The 18,004-nt window shown below is 36.8% G+C and overlaps 1 protein-coding gene across 8 annotated transcripts in view; it reads left to right on the forward strand.

Annotated features, from left to right (window-relative positions):
• The window catches only part of Pura (Puratrophin-1-like), a 326,190-nt gene that overhangs the window by 80,178 nt on the left and 228,008 nt on the right, over positions 1 to 18,004 (forward strand). For 5 of the 8 annotated variants that reach the window (XM_073984425.1, XM_073984426.1, XM_073984429.1 and 2 more), the window contains exon 3: positions 15,212 to 16,468. In XM_073984425.1, the coding sequence (XP_073840526.1) occupies positions 15,212 to 16,468 (1,257 nt within the window). Of the gene's footprint in view, positions 1 to 5,154; positions 5,766 to 6,054; positions 6,150 to 6,968; positions 7,005 to 15,211; positions 16,469 to 18,004 lie in introns of those variants that run through there. The other 3 variants (XM_073984431.1, XM_073984427.1, XM_073984432.1) reach the window with 3 other exon arrangements.

The raw sequence follows: 18,004 nt of genomic DNA on the forward strand, positions 1-18,004 counted from the left end.
TTCTAGTGGTCATAAAATAACTACAAACTGAGTGCGAGATGCCCTTGTAAAAATAATGGGGAAGAAAGGGGGTTTGCCAGTAGTTACGGCTGCCAAAAATCCCTTACAAAACCCATGATTTTGGGAGGACTTTTTTGCTGGGATGTTATAGTTTCCGAGAAATAGCTACTTTTTTACAGATATTAGCAAAAATTACGTATTTTCCAAAAATTGGGAAAAATGTTCGTCTTTAGGGGCACCCCACGCCCACACCTTCCAATATTTTGACCTAATTTCTTGGTTTCCTTAGTTGCAATATGTTTACTATCGAATCCCATATAGAAATTAAATATCTTTGACAAAACAAAATTTTGATTTTTGGCCAGGAAAATCGTTTCCTGAACCATTGTGCGGCGTTAAGTTCCGCCGCACAGTGCGAAATTTGGGAAGTTTAGTGGAACTTTAAGGGATTTTCAAAGTACATGAAATTAATTAAACTTTTATTGAAATCGTTAGCTAAGTACTCCACTGAAAATGGTCCATACTCAGTTTGCCAATTTACTCCACGAAACGACTTAAAAATGCACTTAAAGTTGCACTTTTGTTTAATATTTTTTTTTTGTAAGAAATGTATTTTTGATTCATTAAAAAAATGGAGTGGCGCGGACAAATGGTAAGTCAGTATGCCATGATTTATTTTTCTTAATATTTTACAAAAAAATTATGATATTTTACACTTAAAAAAATGCAAAAAACCCTTATTGTTTTCGTGCAATTTTAGTCGGAAAGAAGTGATTTTTTAAGTTTTCAAAATTATAATTTTTTATTTTCCGTGGACATTTCAAAACATTCACGTGTTAAGATATATATAATCTGAAAGATTGGATTCCCCTCTGTTCGCAAAGCTATAAAACAACTGCGGTATCGCGCGGTCTTTGGAGATATTCAAGATTTTCTAAAAAGACTTCGGGAATTTCATTCAGTTGCATTTTCCAAAAGTGGAAGGTAAACGCGACAATGAACGCCATTGTTGACTGTGTTTTGAAGAAATGGACTCACTAATTCTAACAATGATAATTTCTGTAAAATTAAGAACCCCCTGGCAATTTTTTTATAGCTTTGACCGCTAATTATTGGTGATTTACATATAGTGCAACATTTTTAGATGCTGCGGTGCAAATACCAAAATACGTTTAGAATTGTAATGCAGTGCAGACCTGAACTTGATCTGAAAGACATTATTAACAAAATTAATGATACAGACCTGCTGAATGGACCAATAAACATTATAGATACAAATGAAAACAAAAAATATTGACATTTTACTCCTTAATAGATGTGTAGGATAGAGTGGCTTCACCCAGAAGAGGACCTATGTTGACAGCTTTTGTGTGAGGAGGTTTTTTATTCGCCAACATCTTAAAATTTACATTTGCATCAAAATCGTTGCAATTTTTGCCTTTAACCTTTAAAATAGCCAATATGAGGAAACCCGGCATGTGGGGGCTATTCGCGAACGCGAACTTATATTGAAAATATTGTGTACATAAGTTTTCTATCCCCTGAAAACTCGATATACCAATTTGCATCAAAATCGATTGAAAAATTAATGTAAAACGTAAAAACGGCAGCCACCGTTACATGAGCGCTACAGGAAACCGCGGGTCTATGTGGCCCAATTTGAGCCCCACACTGTCCACTATTATAAGAAACTCTTGTGCAAAATTTTAGGAATCTACACCATTTCCTTTAAAAATTATTAGTAAAGTTCCGCTAAAGTGCTCATATTTTGCACTGTGCGCCGGGCGGAACTTTTTATACCCTCCACCACTAGTTATATCGAAGTAAAATGTACCGGCAAATTGCTGGAGGAAAGTTCTTTATGACAAGATCTACAACTTTGCCTCCATGAACAAACTAAAATTCTTCGCGGTTTACAAGATATGCGCCTGCCAAAATGCTCACTTTTGACTTAATTTTTCAAGGATATCTTTGACGTCCTTTTTATCCTGGAATGCAATAATTTATAATTATTATATAAAGCCTATACCCCCTCTTTAATATGACACAAATACCAGCATCGTACGACGATTACAAGTATTTAAAATATTTTTTTGAAAAATGTTGACCTTAAAAAATTGTTTGACCTCTAAAAGGTCAAAACGATGAGAAAACGAAAAATTAAAAATGTCATTTTACTCCATTTTGCCTATATTTTCAAACGTATATAGTCCGGTTCAAGTGTAATTTTGGCTTTCGGACAGTGTAATGAAGCTGAAAACTTGAAAATACCGAAAATCGATTGGTACCGTTCTATGGGGGCTATATCAAAACGTAGACCGATATAGCCCATTTGCAATACCAAACATCCTAGGAATAATAGAAACTTCTATACCAAATTACAAAGCTCTATCTTAAAAATTGCGAGCTGTATCTTGATTTCAACAGACGGACAGACGGATATGGTTATATCGACTTAGAATTTTACCCTGATCAAGAATATATACACTTGATGAATATTTCGATGTGTTACAAACGGAATAACAATTTAGTGTACATGTAGGTCCACATTTACGTATAGCCCCCATATAAAGGTACCGCCCGATTTTTGGTATTTTGACGAATTTAGACATATTTTCCAAACGATTTGGTTGAAAATTTGCATTTTGAGTTCTGAATGAACAAAATATATCCTCGCAAAAAATTTTCAATATAGGTCTACGTTTAAGATATAAACCCCATATAAACGTACCTCCCGATTTTCAGAATTCTGAACTATTTTTGCCAAATTTTCCAACCGATTTGACTGTAATTTTGGATTTAGAGTTCTCAATATACAAGAAAACCTCGTTGCAAAAAATGTTGAAAATAAGTTCAAGTTTTGGTATAGTTCCTATAAAAACTTACCTTCCGATTTTCGAAATTTTGACGATTTTTTAGGCGTGGTATAAGAGGTATAACATACCGGGTGGCAGATGGGGGCAGCTGGATTTTTTTTTATCGTAACCTAGAGACTTTCCCCTGAATTTAAAAAGAAATATGGAGTCTCCCAAATACTCCCAACATTAGTAAAACTCAACATAAATTTATTGTACTGATATTAAAAATACCAGAAAAAGTCATTTACAAAGAATTTATTTTTAAGAAAGTTGTAAAATTATTTAAGAATGTGTTTTTTTTTTCGTTAAAACATTGTCAATACCATTAAGTGTAAGTTTCATTCTGGAAATTGAACATTTACCTCTTTATTATACCCTCAGCATTTATGCTAACGAGGGTATATACACTTTCACACGGGCAAAATGTGCCTCATCGAAATAATGGTTTTAGACCCCAAGTATGTTTGGACGAAATGTTTTTCAGCCAATTTGGAGTCGATTGAGCAATGTCCGTCTGTCTGGCTGACTGGAGCGCACGATAACTCTCGAACGGATGAACCGATTTGGTCCAAAATTTGCCTTTCGTAAAATTTTGTCCAAATTTAGTATAAGTTCCTTCCGGCACCTCCCCCACAAAAGTTCGAAAATGTTCGGAAAATTTGTGGAAACGATAACTGTTGAAGGGAGTAACCGCTTTGGTCCATACTTTGCATATCGTAAATATTCATCCAGGGTTAGACAAGGTTCAAATATGGACTCTATTACTCCACTCCTTTGGGTACCTCCCACACAAAATTTCGGAAAAGTTCGGTTTAGGACCTAGTCTCGAATCGCTTTGAGTTTTGTTGTAGCATCTTGTGTTCACCGCTCCCTATACACCGGTACAAGTTTCATCTGAAGGAAGTCCATACTTCCTGAGATAATAGCCTGAAAGTTGAAGAAACCCCTATGACACCGTGTTTAGGGGTCCGAGCGAAAGATAACTCTCGAACGGTTCTGCCGATTCGGTCCAAAATTTGGCTTTCGTAATATTTTGTCCAAACTTAGTTTAAGTTCGAAGATAATCAATATCGGTCCACACCTTCAGGCACCTCCCCCACAAAAGTTGAAAAAATTTCGAAACAATTGTGTGCACGATAACTCTTGCAAGGAGGGACTGATTTGGTCCATACTTTATACATCCTAATATATCTACCAGATATATATAAGGTTCGAATATGGACTATGTTTGTGCACTCCTTCGGGTACCTCCCACACAAAACTTCGGATAAGTTCACTTTAAGACCTGCTCTCGAAACACTTTGATTTCTCTTGAAGCAACTTGCATTCGCTGCCTCATTTAAGACGGTTCCTTTGGAGATCCTTTAGAAATGAATACCGATGCTTATCGTTGTGGTCCTGTTTACAGCCATACTATGTTTTTCGTGAACAAGTCCATGCTTCCTGGCATACTGGTCCAAAAGTTGTATGATGACCCACTGAAATAATTAGTGAGCCCATCAAAAAGATATGACTCTCAAAATAAGGTCCACTTCCATTATGGACTTTGTCGGTCCACCCCTATAAGTACCCCTACCGCGTCACTTTAATCCACATTGTTGTCGACAAGTTCAAATGTCCAACATTCACATAGGCTGAGGGTATATCTCTGTCGGCAAAGCCGACAGATACTTTTTTTACTTGTTTTTTATAATTTCACTCATAAGCTGCGAATGCTTTGCGGATGTATTTTACGTTTTTATGGCACCACCTACAAATTTCAATTTTTTCGACTTAACTTGATATATTACAGCGGTAATAGGCAAAAATTGTACTGGATATTAACAATTTCATGTGTTTAGAAAATATTTATTTCAATCGAAATCAAATTTCTTGCCAAAATTTGTTTTGATTTTTTTCAACGGACGGAACCACAATGCAGCGCCTGTTTGACTGGACAAAACGTGGAATTGATGGGTCATCTGTCGTACAGTCCTGACTGGGGATCCAATGATTTCATTTGATTCCAGCATATCAAGAAAAAACGACGTGTTCAACTATTTGCGTTGCCAGAAGCTGCTGTTGAAGCGTTCAAAACCCATGTTTTGGAGGTGTCTCAATCGGAGTGGAAAAAGTGATTGAACAAATGGTTTGAGTGCATGAAAAAGTGTATAAATCATGCTGCTTAAGAAAACCATAAAAATATTTTTGATGGTAAATATTCGCGTTTTCATTGTTAGGCCATATAGTTATCGTGCAGCCTTCGTATTTTTCCTTCATGGATCCTCCTCGGTTTGGAGAAAATTTTACATTCTGTCCAGCCATACATTTTACCTCATTGGACTTTACATTGTCTTAGTTAACAATATTTTTTTATTTTGTATACTATTAAATGCTTACAACCAATATTTATAACGTTTAATTATTAATTCCCCTTTAATTTGGCTACTTATTAATATTAAATCCTTTTACTTGTACATTTTCATATGAAACCAAATGAGAACATTGCTATGTCATAATGACCATGCTTTACATTTCTCTTCCTGCTACTTCCAGAAAAAGGCTTACTTCATTTCCTTAAACATTAATTCTATACAGCTACAAAGAGATTTTCTCCACTAATGTAGTTAAAGCTCCTTGTTTTAACTTACAGCGCATGTCTACAACAGCGCCACCTGTTATTCAATGCATTCCACACAAACAAATTCTAAAGCAATTGTTCATTTTTTTTCCATAGAGAAGAAAAGCTTTTGGTCTATTTCCAAGAAATTGATAGTTGGCTAGTAATACACATACATATAAGGCTACTAGCTATTAGTTACTAACAAAGCAAAACAAACGCCAGCAGTACGCTAATAATTAAAGAAAATTTATTGCTCAACCAAACTGGCCGTAAAACTAATCGAAATCCAACAAAAACTAGACAACGTGAGTGTGAAATACTAAATCAAAACGTATGACAACAATAACAGAAATATTGCAATTTTATCATCATCGTCATCCTACTAATCCCCACCAATACCAGCGTCAGCCAACCAAGTCGTAAAACACAAATCGTTGGCAAGTTGCAGCTCCAGTGTCTATACAAAAAAAAATTAACATTTTACCGGCAGAAAAAGTGTGAAAAGTTCGAAAAAAAAACATTTTTGATTGATTTGAAGTCTGGCCCCTTGTGGCAACCTCAATTTTAGCTGACGATGGTGGTGGTTGATGGTGGCGGTGGTACTGCCACTCACTTAAATGAACCTCGTGAACTTTATTCCTCATTTTGAATATTTTACCAATTTTTGTGTTGTTGTTACCTGTTTTCTGGTTTGACCAATTATTTGTCATAACTGCAGACATGCTGCCAAAGAAAGTGAAGTGATTTGTGATGATGTGATGTGAAGTGGAGTGAAGTGCAGTGCAATAAAGTGAATGCACTGAATTCAAGTCACTCACTACTCTTGACCTACGTCAATTACGAAATTCTCTCTTATAAAATCAATATGACGTTTTGTGTGATTATATGCAAATTCTTTGATGGCAAGTTGAAAAAAATTGGCGGAAATTTGTACATGTTTTGCTTTTTTGCATGTATGCAACAAATATAGAGCATGGTGGCGCAATATTTTTTCTCGAATGTTACCAGCCTACATTTGTCCGTGTTGCCGTTTTTGGGCATAATGGGCCTAGTCCTATTTTTTTCTACACCCAATACCATTATGGGGAGGAGGTTTATTGAAATTGATTTTGAACCTATAGTAGAAATTGTGGAGTTAGACCATACTCTATCATTTGCGATTTAAGAACAAAGTATGCCTTGGTTTGTTTACAAAATATCCGAGATATTGATTCATAAAGACGAATCAAAATCTAAATATAATTTTGTATCACTCACAACGAAATTTGACACATAATAGTAGTAGAACAGTCCTGTAAACGATATTTCTAAAAAGTCAATTTATTAAAACTTTATTTGGTCTATTTAAAGAATTTTGGTAGAAACATAACATACCATACGGCCACCATCACACTTATGACATCATTGAACGAGGTAGTGGTGTATATTCTAACCAATTGCCTACTGACTATTTGTGTGTAATTAGCCCTTATGTGGAAAAGTTCTTTGCTCCATTGAGAGCTGTTGATAGCGGCAGCTGCTGTCTAGTGGTGGTGGTGGTGTCGGTTAATAACATTTGTTCTCCTTTTTATGGCTTATTATTATTGGTTCTTCTCTTTTATGTTTAGTGTCTAGTAAATCAATCGATAAATGTCCTCATTTCAACATTGTTTTGGCTTTAACTAAAATGTGTTTAAAAATGTAGCTTTACGACGAAGAATTAAAAACAAAGAGTAGCAACAACAATAATAACGTTTAGTAACAGTTTTAGGGGACAAGGAATTAAATTACCTCATACCTTTGTACGTTCCTCAATAGTATTGTATAGGTCGGGGTAACCTATATAACTATAACTTAAACTGCATAAAACATTGTCTTTATACCCTCCACCATAACAAAGAGGGTGTAATTAAATTTGTCATTTCGTTTGTAACACATCGAAATAGTCGGAGTCGGAGACCCTATAAAGTATATATATCCTTGATCAGCATAAAATTCTAAGTCGAAATAGCCATGGTCCGTTGAAATCAATATATAGCTCGCATTTTTAAGATAGAGGTTTGTAATTTGGCATAGAAGTTTCTATTACACCTAGGATGTTTGGTACTGAAATTGGGCTATAACGGTCCACGTTTTGATATAGCCCCCATGATATAGCCTCTTCCGATTTTCCGTATTTTGAAGCCTCATTATCCCACCGACATGGCTGAAATTTGGTACTTAGACTTCGTTGGAGGTATAAAACCTTCCACCCGAAATTTATCGGTATAGGTCCACGTCCACGGTTTTAGCATCATTATCCCACCGAAATGGTGAAATTTGTATTTAGATTTCGTTGGGGTTATAAAACTTTCTAAGCGAAATTTGTCGGTATAGGTACACATGTTAATATATCCCCCATAGAACGGTACCTCCCGATTTTCGGTATTTTGAAGGTTTTATCCTCATTATCCCAGTCTTCGTTAGGGTTGTAAAACTTTCAACCTGAAATTTTTCGGTATAGGTACTCACGGATTATCAATATTTTCAATACTATAACAGGTACAAAACATCCCTTGGAAAAAAATCAGACAGCATACGTCCACGTGTTGCCAAAGGCAACATGGTAAGTTCTAAAGTGGATATAACTTGGTATTTTTGATTCTCAATGGGTAGAAAACCTCCATACAAAAAATGATCATTATCAAGTGATTATCTGCAGTTAATATATCATTCTCCTCCAAGGAACTATACTTAACGTAGAGAAAGAGCTTAGTAGTTACTAATTGTTCATATTTACTCCAATACAGTTATGGTGGAGGGTATAAAATTCGACCCGACCGAACTTACTTGTTATTGCCATAGGTAGTGCCTAATAAAACTATCCTCCTATTATTCGAACTCTTAATGGATTTTCGACCGAGCCATTCGTTTATTCTCCTTCGCCAATTTCAAATATACCAATATCTCATCGTCAGCCTTTAGGCCAACTTTGATATGACCATCAAAATAATGGTTTTAGACATCATGTTTTTACGAAATCGCAATTTTAAGTCTATTTAAATCTGTGCGTCCATCTATCTGTCTGGCTGGCTAGTGCGCACAGTATTTCTCAATGAATCTATCCCCACAAAACGTAAATATGTATATGTGAATTTATCAAACATTTTGTGTGGGAGGTACCCGAAGGAGTGGACAAATATAGTCCATATTCGAACCTGATCTATATCTGGTAGACATATTAGGATGTGTAAAGTATGGACCAAATCGGTCACTACCGTCAAGAGTTATCGTGGGCACAATTTTTCCGAACATTGTTGAACTTTTGTGGGGGAGGTACCTGAAGGAGTGGACCGATATGGCTTATCTTCGAACTTAAACTAAGTTTACACAAAATATTACGAAGGCCACATTTTGGACCGAATCGGATCCGTTTGAGAGTTATCTTGCGCTGCAACCACAACACACGGTGTAATAGGAGTTTTTTACTTTCGGGCTATTTTCTCAGGAAGTATGGACTTACCCCTGATGAAACTTATACCGTCGTATGGGGGGCAGTGAAAACAAGTTGCTACAACAAAAAACTAAGCGATTCGAGAGCAGGTCCTGAACTGAACTGTTCCGAAATTTTGTGTGGGAGGTACCCGAAGGAGTGGACCGATTCCATATAGGAACATCATCTAAGTCTGGTAGAACTTTCACGATGTACAAAGTGTGGGCCAAATCGGTTACTCCCTTCAAGAGTTATCGTGCGCACAAATTTTCCGAACATTTTCAAACTTTTGTGGGGGAGGTACCGGAAGGAGTGGACCGATAAAACCCATCTTCGAACTTACACTAAGTTTGGACAAAATATTACGAAAGCCAAATTGTGGACTCAATCGGTTGATCCGTTCGAGAGTTATCGGAGCACTCGACAGACAGACAGACGGACAGACAGACAGACGGACGGCATTGCTAAATCAACTCCAAATTGTCTAAAACACATTTCGTCCAAACATACTTGGGGTCTAAAACCATTATTTCGATGAGGCACATTTTGCCCGTATGAAAGTGTATATACCCTTTCTAGCCTAAAGGCTGAGGGTATAAAAATGGTAAAATCTACGAAAATATTATAGGGTCAATCTTATAGAGAATTTTCACAACTACAACATTCTTTCTAATCCCATTTCGATATGACTTACGGTTTCCAAGCAAAATCGTGAAAACCTAAAAGAAACCTGAAAATGTGAACTTTGATCGCGATCTTTTTAAAAAGCGCTCCGGCGTTTTTTTCTACCCTCAGCCTTTAGACTAGAAAGGGTGTATATACTTTGCTACGAACAAAAATGTGCATGATCAAAATAACGGTTTTAGACCCCAAATGTGTTTGGACAAAATTCGTTTCAGACAACTTGGAGTCGATTTAGCAATGTTCGTCTGTCTGTCCGTCAGTCTGTCTGGCTGCGCACCGCACGATAACTCTCGGACGGATCAACCGATTCGAACCAAATTGTGGGTATCGTAATATTTTGTCCTCCCCCACAAAAGTTCAAAATTTTTCTGTAAAATGGTGTGAACGATAACTCTCGCAGGGGGCAATCGATTTGGTCCAAATCTTGCACATCGTATTATTTTTTCCTGATATGGATCGGGTTCGAATATGGACTATATCGGTCCACTCCTTCGGGTAAATTTTTCCCGGAGTAAGTCAGTACTTCCTACGACAATGGCCCAAAAGCTTCCAAACCCTGCCGGCAAATAAAATGGCTATTGTGCAAGATAACTCTAAAACTTATTCAAACATTTCTTTCACACTTAGTTTAACGTAGTTTAATATTTCAAGTCCTTTTTGAAGAAGTTTGGTTATTTAGAATGTTTGGTATAGCCCCACATTACGGTACATACATATTTTAAAGGAAACTCGTGATACAACATCAATATATACGGCATAATTATTGTGTTTGGTTTTGTTGTTGTTTTTTTTTTTTTTTTGTCAGTGGCTGAGGGTATATCTCCGTTTCTTACTTGTTATACCCTACACCACTATGTGGGGAGGGTATTATAAGTTGGTTTTGCCCAAAAAATTTGTAACGCATTGAAATAATGGTCGTAGACCCATACTTATATACACCAAAATGAATGTCTCGACGATCTGGCTATGTGTGTCCGTTAATTAAAAGACAACGTTTTTTCCAACGCGAATATCTCAGGGTTATACCAAAAGCAAGACCTGACAATAAAAGTAGAAAATATCGCCTTTCTAATGATGCAAAGTAAGTTTTCGTAGGTGATCAAACAACGAAGATATTACAATAGTCGCAAATAAAACCCAAATTTTCATTCTTGCGATTTTAATTATTGTTTAAGTAAGAATTAATATATTTCAGTTAAATTTGCATTGTTTGGAAATGTACGCTTTTCGCACTATTTTCATTGTGTTTAATTTGCATACTCGTTAGAAAACGGCCTACTCCCCTTTTGTTACAACATTGATATGTCATCTAGGAGTTTTCTAACGAGTGTTGTTTTTGCGCCTACGCGACCTTTCGGCATTTTTATTGACACTTCGTTTTCGATCGCCATCCGTAACACAGGTAATCTGTTCGCCTTGCTACTTTCCCTTTATTTATAATTATTTATTATTTACTCAATAAAGCTTCTGCTTTTATTATTTGAAAATTAAAACGTTCGTGTTTTTATTTATCTCTTTTTCGAAACGCAATTTCGGCGCCTTTACAATTATAATGACGAATATCACAGCTTTGGTTGGGGACTTTTCAAAAGCAAAGCCTGACTATTAAAGTAGGAGATCCCATCTTTACAATGATGCCAACTAGGTCGGCGTAGGTCACCAACTAACGGAGATATTGCAATAGTCGGTAATACATCTCATTTTTCCACTTTTTGGAAATCACGCTACAGGTCGCAATTTTGATCGGATCTTCACGAAATTTTGGGTGTTGATGAGGGTCCCGGAGGGGAAGAAGCCTATTGATTTTGGTGATGGTCGGATAATATTCTGGGGTCGTAATGTTAAAAAAACTTATTTGGATAAAAAGACAACGTTTTTTCCAAAGCGAATATCTCAGCGTCTATATGGGATATACCAAAAGCAAGTTCTGACAATGAAAGTAGAAAATATCAACTTTCTAATGATGTAAAGTAAGTTCTCGTAGGTGATGAAACAACGAAGATATTACAATAGTCGCAAAAAAACCCACATTTTCATTCTTGCGATTTTTATTATAATGACGAATATCACAGCTTTGGTTGAGGATTTTCCAAAAGCTAAGGATGACTATGAAAGTAGAAGATCCCATCTTTACAATGATGCAACCAAGTCGGCGTAGGTGACCAACTAACGGAGATATCGCAATAGTCGGTAATACATCCCATTTTTTCATTTATTTGGAAATCACGCTACAGGTCGCAATTTTGATCGGATCGTCACGAAATTTTGGGTGTTGATGGGGGTCCCGGAGGGGAAGAAGCCTATTGATTTTGGTGATGGTCGGATAACAATTAAGGGTCGGAATGAGCAAAAAAGTTATTTGGAGAAAAAGTCTACATTTTATTCCAAAGCAAATATCTCAGCATCTATAAGGGGTATATAAAAAGCAAAACTTGGTGATGAAAGTATAAAATATCACCTTTGAAACGATGTAACGTAGGTTGTCGCAGGTGGTCACACAACGAAGATATCGCAATAGTCGCTAATAGAACCCAACTTTTCATTTTTGCGATTTTAATAATAATGACGGATATCACACCTTTGGTTGGGGACCTTCTAAAAGCAAATCCTGACTAAGAATGTAGAAAACATCTTTAAAATTATGCAAATTAGGTTGGCGTAGGTGGTCAAATAATAGAGATATCGCAATAGTCGTTAATGCATCCCTTTTTTCCACTTTTTCTGCAATCACAATTTTGATCGGATCATCACGAAATTTTCTCACAGAGATAGAAGCCTAGTAATGTTGGTGATGTCGATAGTAGCCTAGTATAAAATTAAATATTAATTATTTTGAATCAGTTCGCCTTAAGTCATTTGGTATAAAAGCCAGATAGGTGAAAACTTTCGTATCTCCACAAAAGAAATGTTTTCGAGTGAAAAGATTATGCACAGAGGTAGTGGTGTAGGGTATCACATAGTCGGCCCCGTACCGACTATAACCTTTTCTCACTTGCTTGTTTTTTTTATTTTTCTCATATAAGAACATTGTAGTTTCAGAATTCGGAAAAACTTCAGCCGCACCGTGCTTAGGATCTACTTTACCCCATTCCACAGTGGTGATTGGGAACAGCCTTCACTTCAGGTTGTCCTTAACGACTTCGTTGAAAGGTCGTTTTATTGCTGAATAGACATAACATCACGGTTATGCGTTAGCATCTTCCTCTTAGAAGGCGTTCTGTCCTCTGCTTGGGAACGTTTTCGCTTGAAGCTAGATGGGAGATGTTAGGTTGTCCGAACTTTCAACTTTGCATTTTGGTATTTCCTGTTTTTTTTTGTCTTTTTTGTAATAATTCGAGGTTTTTCCATATTTCGGGACGACATAGTCGTCGCTTTTTTGTGTTTTGCTGTCGAATTGTGTCACATCTCTTTCCAGAGCTGACCACACTTAATTAGCTAGCTACCAGCACCTGGCTAAGGACTAAGAGATCATTCTCGGACAAGTTGCCAGAATGTATCCGTGGGGATTTGTTTTGGGATTTGATTTTTGTGTTTGTATTTTTTCCATGTATTGTTCCCACTCGATTGCCGTACGTAGTCCGCAGATTAAATTTTGTGGGATTTACCTCAAGGTCATTGTTATCAACACAGCTTGAGTCAGCGCCTAAGTCTTCGGCTTATCTAAAATTTACCAACATTTTTATTAAATACCATATCTCAGAGTTCTCACACCCCAGTTATGTGACACTGCTAACGATTATTCTTACTGACATTTCTCCTCTGATGATCCTTCTTTTAAAACTTCTCTTCAATTGAGAGCTTTATGAATAGATGCAAGCATTACATTGTTGATTGCTCTATCCACGTCATGTTAAGTTACTAGGGTAATGTTTGTACTCTCAATATTCTTTCGTGGGATTTCCCAACTTTGGGTATGTAGGTCCAACAGTCCTAGAAAATGAATGAAGCTCCTTGCTAGAGCCTAAGAGATGAGACTCCGGGTCTTGCTTTGGTGTTTGTTGTATTTCTATTTTTCTCCATATGTTGTTCCCATGAGGACCATGATAGTGACTAAGCGACTAAGCTACTAACCCATGTCCAACCTTCTTTAGAGACTTGTCGACCATTAAGATCCTCTGCAAACCTTTGATCTATAAAGTGTAAATATGTCGGTCGTCACAAAAGTGTTCTGTAGTAAATTCAGTTCCCCCTAGGGGGCGATAAAAATACATCTTTCTTTCTCAACCGGGCTTGTGACCGGCTACGGCAAAGTTGCATGTTTATTTAGTAGGATACACGCATATACTTTGTGTCACCTTTACTCATTACTTAGTAATATAAGTGATTTTGCCTTGTAAACTTTTAAAGAACTCACCCAATATTTTCAATCCTACTGGTTATACAGGACGTAACTTATTTATTTTACTTTTTATTCGTCTCATGTGGTTCCCGATTTTTTGCATGGTAGTAGCAATTTGGGGGCCACCGTGGTTCAATGGTTAGCACGTCCGCCTTGCACTCAGAAGGTCTGCGGCCAAGCAACATCAAATTTTCAACGGTGGCAAAATTCCCCCTCAGTAATGCTGGCGACATTTCCTGAGTATTTAAGCCATGAAGAACTTCTCTACAAGTGGTGTCGTAAGACACGTCGTTCGGACTCGGCAATAAAAAGTAAGTCCCATATCATTGAGCCAATATGAATCGGCGTGCAGTCATTGATATGAGAGAATTCTCCCGTCTCCCTTGTCCCATCTGGGATGTTTGTGGAACAATTATATATATACACTGCACCCCGGTTAACTACCTTTCATAAAATTTAAAAAAATTGGGGTAGTTATGTTTATGTATTAATAAGTATTAATAAATGTTCTTTTTGGGAAAATATTTGACAGGTAAATATCCGAATTGGGTACTTATAGAAAAGTAATTAACCGGGACAGTTTGAACTCATTTATATGAAAAACTTTTGGAGATTTAGATTATGAGGCAATTAAACGGGAAAGGCAGTAAAGCATAGAGGGAAATAACCGGGGTGAATTGTAGTAGCAATTCCGAGTTTTCTGTATTTACCCCAAGGTCATTATCATCACTTTAGTCCTTAGCTGGTCGAAACTCACTCACATGGATTTCATTAGATACCAAAAGTCACAATATGGGTTGGAGAATTCGCCCCTGTTGGGTGCTAATGGCTTTCCTCACGGAAATAGGCCCTGTGTATGAGTTGATGATCTTGTTTATTAAACGTCTCATCAAACGATTCGATACGAATATAGGAAGTACATGTGCTAGTGAGAAGCTTTATGTACAGATTCAAACTTTACATTGTCGAAAGTCTCCTCTATATCGAAGAAAGCTGTAATTCTAAACTTAAAATTTTTCATATTCTTCTCGCTGTATTCAAACACATTGTGTAAACATGGAACGTGTAAATTGGTATCCCAGCTTTGGCAACTTTTTTTACATATTTATTATTATAATTCATAATAACATTAGCAACCAAAATTATCGCCATCATCATTAAATATAATCTCGCCGGAAATACTAACATTGATCCGTTATTGTAAAAATATAACCAAACATATATATTCACAATTTTAATATGCCTACAACTTCCTTTCTTCTTCCATTTTTTTACAGAACAACAACAATACAACGGCGCCTATCGAACATACCCCTGCCAAAATATCGAAAACAAATAACGAAATTTGCGATAATATACGAGATTTAAATGAGATTTTAGTTGTTACAAATTCAAGAACAACAACAATAGCAACAACAACGAAAACTAATCCAAAACCTAATTTAGAATCTTCTACATCTGAGGAGGCAAATCATTTGCCAGCAGCAACAATTCTTCGTAATGACTCTAGTCCAACAGCAACAACAACAAACATGGCCAAATCTAAGCAAATCGCCCCCATTGCTCGCGAGGAAGATGATTGTGATGAACTGGAAGAAACAACGAACAACGACGAATGGTTAATTGATAATAAGGCTGCAGAACACAGAACTCACAACGATAAGTCTGACAAAGATGACGATGATGTAAACACAAACCGACCGCCAGTCATTGATGATAATAGCAGCCAACAACACCAACAGTCAACTCCAGAGCAGCAGCCACAACTACAGCCGATAGGAGAATTGCTGGTGATCAATGAAAATGTGGTGCGTCGCAGCAAATCATCGCGTGTCCGTAATTATTTGAGAAAATGTAAAGATCGTTGGCTCGCAGTGGGCACTGCTGGTCATAATAATGCTAATGCGGAACACAGTATGAGTACCGCCAACACCACAACAAACCTAAAGCACGACAACGAAGATGTTGATGATTCGCTAACAACAATGACCGATGCTGCTGCTGCTGTCATCATGCATGAGTCAAATGTCAGCAAACAAGAGCGCTGCAGGCCACATCTGGTAACGGTGGTTTCCTCTAACCCCAACTCAATGGTGGCAACATTAGGTGGCAATGTTGATGCTGGAGCGGAAAATCCCGATAATGATGGCAGTCGTCATCGTTGTCGTTATACAAATTGTGCCCTTGGGTGTGTTGAGGAAATGGAAGACGATGATGTTGATGCTGATTCCTATGAAGATATTGACTTTGGTTTGATGGGCTGTACTGAAGCAATTGATACTACCAGCATCAACACCGCCACCACATATTCCAAACAAAGTGACACAACAACAAATGCTAGAATACTTGTAACTGATACGACTGGGCAAAGACAAGAGAAATCTATGCAATTGGCCCATCGCCCCAGAGAAGGTCACGACAACGGCGATAATGACGCTGTTGATAATGACGATGATCCTGCTGATAACCATACTGCCGATGTAAATCTTAAGGGAATTGATGAACAGCAATTAGTAGTTGATTCTACCCAAATGGTAAGTTGAAACGCGAATGATCAATGTTGTACATATTTACAATTGACAGTGGTTCCGCATAGCCTTAGCCTAAGGCTAACGGAATAGAATTATATTCTTCAAATATGGATAAACTTTTTTAACAAGTAAAGGGCTTCTTTATGTTATTCACAAAAATAGGATAATAATAAATAATAATAATAATAAAATAATATTTATTTCCTTTAACTAATACCGAATTTTTTACGTAATGTACTGACATGTATCGAATTGAAACATCAATATTGTATTAATGCATTTTCTTCTTGGGTGGTTAACCAACTAAACTCCTCTTCTGGCACGAGTAACTTTGCCTAATAAAATTTACGTATTTGGAATATCTTTATTTGTTTCCCGACGCATACTCTTTTGCAACAAAAAAATCTTTATAAATAAAAATCAAATGTCGTTCGTTAATGGCATCAGTTGAGAACGGCTGGACAGATTTGGATAATTCTTTTTGTGAAATGCTAGCCATAACCCGACTTAGGTTTTTGTGCAAAGAAAATTTGACCAGGCCCAATTTTACGCCCACTTTTTAAAATTTTTAATTTTTATCTTTTTCACAGAAACTACAGACCCGATTTTTTCTGAAATTGTCAGGGAATGCACAGGTGTGGCCCCCGGTTAAAATGGGCTACAAATTTTGTTGAATTTCGGAGGGGGTGAGGTACTTCCCCTATACCCTATTTCTTTAAAAATGCTATATTTACAATAATTACGAATGTACCGGTCTGGAAATTAATTTGGAAGACAATTGTGGTTGTGTCTCCGACCATACCTACTCTTTTAGGAAAGACATGACCACACACACTTTTTAAAATATGTTACATCTACAAAACTACTGAACCGATTTTCCTGAAATTTTCAGAGAATGTACAGGGATGGCCCTCGGTGAAAAAAACGGTGCATATTTTCTTGAATTTCGATGGAGCGGGGTACTTGCCTTTGCCATATTTAAAAAACGTCATATCTTTATGAAGAAAAATCAAATGCCGTCATATGCCAACTTAGTTTTTTATGGAAAGAAAATTTTACCGCGCCTACTTTCTTCAATTTTCAATTTAATTTTTTTTCTGCAAAAACTACTGGACCGATTTTCCTGAAATTGTCAGGGAATGTACAGGGATGTGCCCCCAAAAAAAGCTACATATTTTATTGAATTCCAGAGGGGCGGGGGTACCTCCCCTATGCGATATTTAAAAAACGCTATATTTGCAAAAATTACGCATGTATCGAAAATGTACGAATTAATCTACAATGTAGTACTTCTTTGGGGCCCAAAGACCCGACGCCTGTTTCTTTAAATATGTTATATCCCCAATACTATTGAACCTATTTCCAATTTTTAAATTTGCAGCAAAAGCTCAATGTTTGCCATTGTTATGTATATTTTATGAATTTTGGAGGAGTTGGGTACCTTCCCTATGCATTTCTTTTTAACGCTATATGTGTAAGCCAAACTTATGACTATATCGGTTTCAGCATAAATTTTTTGAGGCAATGAGGTTGTGTGTA

The sequence above is a fragment of the Musca autumnalis genome, unplaced genomic scaffold (genome assembly GCF_047663935.1).
Source record: "Musca autumnalis isolate F117 unplaced genomic scaffold, ASM4766393v1 scaffold_4, whole genome shotgun sequence".
In the NCBI taxonomy this organism is placed as follows: Eukaryota; Metazoa; Arthropoda; class Insecta; order Diptera; family Muscidae; genus Musca; species Musca autumnalis.